This window comes from Coffea eugenioides, chromosome 8 (assembly GCF_003713205.1).
Source record: "Coffea eugenioides isolate CCC68of chromosome 8, Ceug_1.0, whole genome shotgun sequence".
Taxonomy (NCBI): Eukaryota; Viridiplantae; Streptophyta; class Magnoliopsida; order Gentianales; family Rubiaceae; genus Coffea; species Coffea eugenioides.
The window spans coordinates 38,717,275-38,723,524 of record NC_040042.1 but is presented as its reverse complement, the minus strand read 5'-3'; the positions used below and the strand labels follow the sequence as shown (position 1 = coordinate 38,723,524).

Sequence of the window (6,250 nt, the reverse complement as noted above, 5' to 3'; positions counted from 1 at the left end):
AATTGAATTTTGATAGATATAAAAAATGAAATAATTAATTGAAAAGTACGTACAAAATTTACTTTTAAAGTGGGAAGGGGGAAGGGACGAATGAGGTAGTATAAGGAGAAGGAATGTAAGTGAGAGATCTGAGTTTGTTTTAACAAGTTAATTTGTAATGCTAATGCAACTATAACAAGATGAAAACTTTACAGATTAAAGTGATAAAACAGCGAGGTCAAAAAAAATCTAAAGAATAAAAGTTTAAATTTTTCGCAAAGCAAAAATTAGGTGGAGGAGGGCAATGCAATTTTCTCAAAATTTAGGGGGGAGAAGGGAGAAGAAAGAAGGTGGGCGAAGAGAGAATTTTAATGGAAATTCCCATCGTCCCCGCACCGTGCATCCGACTGCCCGCCTTGGTCACCACTAGTTCTGCCCTTGCGCAAATAAGAGTAAACATCATCGGAAAATCGGCCGCATGAGACGCATGAGAGCTTCCATCTTTTGCTTAATTATTATGTTGCCTTATCTAAAAGAACCGTAGCCAACTTTGCAGCATCCATGTATAGTATATACCCTACTTTACATGTGTCATGATTACGCTCAATTCAAGCTAGCTTAGGAGATAATGTTAGGTGCTTAGATTCATAAATTTTGTTAGAAAAAACTAGTTTTAAGTCTCGCTCGTTGCATGGAAATTAATTTGGAAGAAAGGAGGATCCTTTTTTATATCCTGATACTTGTCGAACAAACTCATGGATACGGTGGGACCGTAGAACTTCATGTCAATTAGAGGGAAATAGAGTGAAAAGTGATCAAAAAAACCACCAAGTATATTTGTTATTAGTCAAATTCATCATTTTTCTAAATAAAAACTAGGAGCACGAACCTTTAGTGAATAATCAGCATTCAATAACCTTTTTTACGTTATAGAAGAGATGGCAGTTGGGACGAGTGCTCCACGAGAGCTAATAGGACAAGAGTTGGCCCCAACCCCCCGTTAAAAAATAGGGTGGGGGCGATAGAGTATTCCCCTGTCCTGCCACTCGTTAAAAAAATATATATATTATTTATTTATTTTAATTAGATATAAATTTATTATCATGATATTATAAGTATTATGTAATGTACATTAGTATATATAATATAATTAATATTATCAGTTATACTAATAATTCTACATGTATACTAATAGAAATTATTAATTAGTTATGCTAAATTTATTAATACATTTATACTAAATTTCTAAATACATTTAACACAATAAAACTATTTTTTTCAAAAAGACAAACACAATAATGACTTGGTGATTGTATTTGTTTCAAAAGTAAAAATTTGGCTATTTTAATTGTATTTGTCTCATCAAGTTGGACTGTATTCAAATCGCTTTTGTTTGATTGTTTTTATGGGTTTTAATTATGAAATTACAGTGAATAATAATTTCGTGATGTGTTGATATTTTAAGTTCTTGATTCTTAACTAAAATTTGGCTACGATACAATTATAGGAAAAACTTTTATCAGACCTACGGGGGAAGCAGTGGCGGAGCTAGGAATTGCAATTAGGGGGGGCGAGTCTCTGTTATTTGGACCAAGCCTAAATAACTTTCAAATATTATTTTTTGGATTCTTGAGAGGGGGGCAAAGTGAATTTTTTTATCAATATTTTGGGGGGGCAAAACAATATAATAAAAAAATTTTTACTTAGAAATTTTTTTTTTTAACAATTGGAGGGGGGGCGGTTGCCCCCCCTGGGGGGAAGCGGGGCGGGGCCGGGGGACTAATGGCCACCTCTGTCCCGTTGCCATTCCTACGTTATAGCACAGTACTTAACATGTTTTGCCAATTTCTAATTGACCCCAACCGTTAAAAGTTTTCCAGATTATGTTCTAGCCAGATACTGCAATAAATGATTTGCCTAATTGAGGGAGCTTTTACAGCTAAGTACGCGTTTCTCATACATGTCGCCAAATTACTTATATTTCTTTTATGGTAACTAACTTATATAAAGAACATGGGCTAATGCTAAATATCTTGCAACTCAATAACTTCGAACTAAACTCAAATAGACAATATGAGCAACGGTTCTATCAAAATTCTTTTCTCCTTGCTTCTTTCCTCTCTTTTCCTGATTCAGGGTACACAAGTTCTTGCTATTTTTGAGGGATATGGCGTTTATATAGTGAATAATTTTCCGATCAATTCTCCTCCCTTGAAGATCCACTGCCAATCTTTAGACTCTGATGTTGGTTCTCGTACACTTCAACCAAAAGAAAATTTCAGTTGGCATTTCTTTATTGTGTGGGAGACGCCTAGATATCTCTGTCATTTTTGGTGGAATACGAAAGTCATAACTTTCGATGTATTCAATTCTCACTTGGCTGAAGCTTGTGGAGGCAAATGGCAAGGAAACATTTGCTATTGGTCAGTGACTGAAGACACCATCTATTTTGCCAATAACAGTAATCCAACTCCAACGGATTTGGTAAAAATGTATGATTGGTAGCTTATGCTCCATTGAGTTCAGTTTTGATGTCAGAATTAGTATGAATTAGTTCATCTTTTGGTTTGTGCGCAAAACAAATATAATTATGCTCAGTATAAAGCCCTCGATTATATATTATTCTGTATTTTAAGATCTAATTCTTTTCGATAAAGTATATCCTGCAGACATTTCTGCACTTAGCATATAGCAGCAGAAGAGAATAAATGAGATATTCATTAGACTGATGGGGCGGCAGAGGGCCAAAGGAAATGATAGATACACAATGTTCAATCGAAGCTGATGAGTAACAGGAACACTCAACGTTTGATATCAATTACATTTCGAGCTTAAACAATCAATAGGAACTACAAAATGTAATTTAAAACACGTTACACCTGATCAGGCCAGCACCTTCTGCATTCTACAGAAACCTCTCAAAATTACTAGAACATGGGCAAACTCAAGTATATGCCTTGGTTGGGGTAATCATCATCCCATCCAATTCTCACAGCAAGATCTGGATTCATCTTGTGATTGTTCTTCTCAGCCCTCTAACACTGAAAACACAACGCTGGAAGTTTCACTGCTAACCTCAACCACACTGGTGCCAGTTGTCCAATATCCATCTCATACAGCTGCTACCAAGCCTGTTTTCCCAGTTCCACTTCTTCTATCACTTGACATACACAATAAATTTCTTTGGACTTCTTTGCAGTTCTTACATTTCCAACACCAAAATCCAGTAAGCAAGATGAGGAACTTGAATCTTTCTAAATTGTACAGAAGGGACAATCCCTTCTAAAACCATCAAAGCCTGCATTAAAAATCATCAAAATATTCCATGGTCTGATTTGTCATTAATCCTTGTTGACAACTGCTGCCGCAAATTCTTGGTGTCAAGATTCCCCAGTTGCAATTGTTTGGTTCTCACGGCATTGTTGTGGACTCCACCTAGTGATTGTCCTTTCTCCAACAATGTAACTTTCTAAACATGATGGCAATGTTGCATTCTCTCCACATTTATCAATATTAAGAAGCAACAATGTCTTTGCAACACTGCCACAAAGTCTAAGTGTGCAATGATAATCAGACCAAACCATCAAACGCCCATTTGTTTCACCATTATTATCAGACAAAACAATCACAGCATACTCCGAATGCACCAAAGATGGATGATGCCGGTATGCAACAAAGTCCACACCATACTGTGATCCTGATCTAACCACCCAATTCTTCATCCGAAGATGAGAATAAGCTTTGAATAAATTCGGAAAATTTTCCTTTTTGGACATCATGTACATCCACAACTCTTCACTATCAATTTCACAATTATTTTCGTTGACGATTTTGATGCATTTTAGGACATAGAAGAGGTAAAAAGCTTCCTCCAGACCTAATTGGAACCACTGCTTATCCTTCTCAGCTGTGACTACCGGGCGGCCAAAACAAGCTCGATTAAGTAGATCAGTTTGTTTGGCATCTGCTTCAAAGAGTACGCTGGAATTCATCAATAAACCTTGAGAGCTTGACTGAACTAGAGAAGATTGAAGCTGAGAAACTATATTGGAAATGGGATCAGCAAGTGCTTTTGCTTCTGCTCCCTTTCCTTTCCATCTTGGCCCCATCACATCCTTCAGCAGGAGAACACCTTCAGAAGTCATGAAAGCTGTTAGTAGTAACTTCAACAATTCTGCACCAAACTGCTACTTAAACTAAATGATCGTCTAGTGTTAAAAATCATGAGGCAACCTTAACCTTGAAATTACCAATATGACAAAATAACCCATATTATTACAATATAAACTGAACTAAAAACAAACAAATACTCCACCCAAAAATATATATATCCTTAAAGATCCACTGCTTTGAGTACCCCCCAAAAAAAAGGGAGGAGAAAAACGTTGCCATGATTTAATTCAAGAAAAATGATAAACGAAAGCATTAACTTACCTAAATCTTCGAGTGGTGAATATGTGGAATAAGCCATAAATATCAAACCCCCCCCCCCCCCCCCTTTTTTTTTGTTTTTTCGGGAAACAAAATTTTCAAACAAAACTCAGAAAATCTTAAAAACTTCATGCTGGGCCCAATTTGACACTATAGTTATTTTTCCCCTAAATCTAAAAAAGTGAAAACATATAGAAACATAAGAAAATTGAAGAGTTTGCAAAAACCACATTTATTATATGCACGCAATAGAACAACAATGAAAATAGCAACATTGAGCAGAACAAAGTTGCGCTCAAAATCTGCACTAAAGCGAAGAAAAAATTTTATATACACACATTCACACGCACGTTCATATCATTTCATCCTTAGTGGCACAGCAACTTTGGTTGGACTTAAGGGTTTTTCATATGAAAGCCGAGACAGAGAACAACAGAATGATGCCCATCCAATTTAAATTTCTTCAACCTCAATATGCCAATAAACAACAACATATAGAACTACAGGCTAATAACACCCAGAATGAAAATTTTCATCAAGCAAATGGGGCATCAGATTTCAAAAGTTTCTTCAGGCAAAACAACAAACAGATAGCACGCATTATTAGACTTCACATTTCACACCACATAATAAACAAGTTAATCGATAACTACATAAACAAGTCACCAGTTCGGACCTGAATTACTGCAACTTCCGAAATAATGATGATCTTTCAGAAAGTTCAGCTTCCAGCAAGGACTAGGCACAGTATTATCATAGCAAAACAATGTCCCCTCTCTCAAGAATCCATAATAATCCCAAAGCACTAACAAGATGATGGTGACAATACCCTGCCGGTGCAGCAGAATAGTGTCGCCGGAGGTCGCAACGACGGAGAAATGGTTAGAGAGCAATTGTCGTCCAGAGAATCCACAGATGGTTTTTATGCTTTTGGACGGAAGGAGTTTTTATTTTGTGTAATCGCGTTCGCTTTATTTTGGGTTTGGTGGTTTTACCAACTTACCCAGTTCATTGGATTAGTACAAGGGCTAAATGCACCATACCCCCTGAACTTTGCCTTTAATTATGTTTTGCCTCCCAAACTCATTAAATAAACACTTTATCCCGTTATTTGATATTTTTGGACAAAAGTACCTCTCCATATTAATTATTGTGTAACTTATCTAAAGTCATCTATGGTAATTTATAAATTCGTACCCATTTATTGAACTTTATGTTTTATTTACTAAACTTTTTATTTAGCTAATGTGATCGCTCAACTCATTAAAAGTGCATCTTTTGTTGTTCAATCGATTAAAAAAAACAAACTTTTTATCACTCATCTAATAAAAACTTATATTTATTGGCTTTCAAAATGTACGAGTACATTATAATTAGATGAATGACCATAAGTAAAAAGCTTAATAATCAAGATAAAGAAATATTAAATAGTTTAATAACTATTTTTGGCATTTATTCTAAGACCATATAATAAGGATTATTTTTATCATTTGCTCTAATACCAAACAAAAATATGTAGGAGTACATTTTATATAGATGAATAACCATTTTATTTAAATAAAAGTTTAATAACCAAAACAATAAATGTTAAATATTTTACTAACTATCTTTACCTAAGTAGAAGGTTTTGGTTCAAAACTTTCCACTTACCAAAAAAAAAAAAAAAAAGAGACTATTTTTGCAATTTGCTCTATGGTTACATTATATAAGCAAAGCTGCACGTATGGCAGCTGAATTGAAGTAACTTGGGCCCGATACATGACATCCTGCGGCCCAATTACTTGGGCAGCTTGGAGCTAGGCCTCATGTTGTTTGCCCTTCATTCACGCTGAGTTGGCGT

The 6,250-nt window shown here is 35.4% G+C and overlaps 1 protein-coding gene across 1 annotated transcript; it reads right to left on the bottom strand.

Annotated features, from left to right (window-relative positions):
* Window positions 1–2,676: 2,676 nt before the first annotated feature.
* On the bottom strand, window positions 2,677–5,358 carry LOC113779138 (tRNA-splicing endonuclease subunit Sen2-1-like). The gene is made up of 2 exons (XM_027324598.1): window positions 5,087–5,358; window positions 2,677–4,111 (listed from the first exon to the last, which is right to left on the bottom strand). Exon 2 carries the CDS (start codon window positions 4,086–4,088, stop codon window positions 3,360–3,362), a length of 729 nt encoding a protein of 242 aa, XP_027180399.1. The 5' UTR covers window positions 4,089–4,111; window positions 5,087–5,358; the 3' UTR covers window positions 2,677–3,359.
* Between the last annotated feature and the right edge of the window lie 892 nt (window positions 5,359–6,250).

Bases quoted from the DNA above. Each gene is read 5' to 3' on its own strand.
- LOC113779138 (XM_027324598.1), bottom strand. From the start codon at position 4,088: ATGGGGCCAAGATGGAAAGGAAAGGGAGCAGAAGCAAAAGCACTTGCT.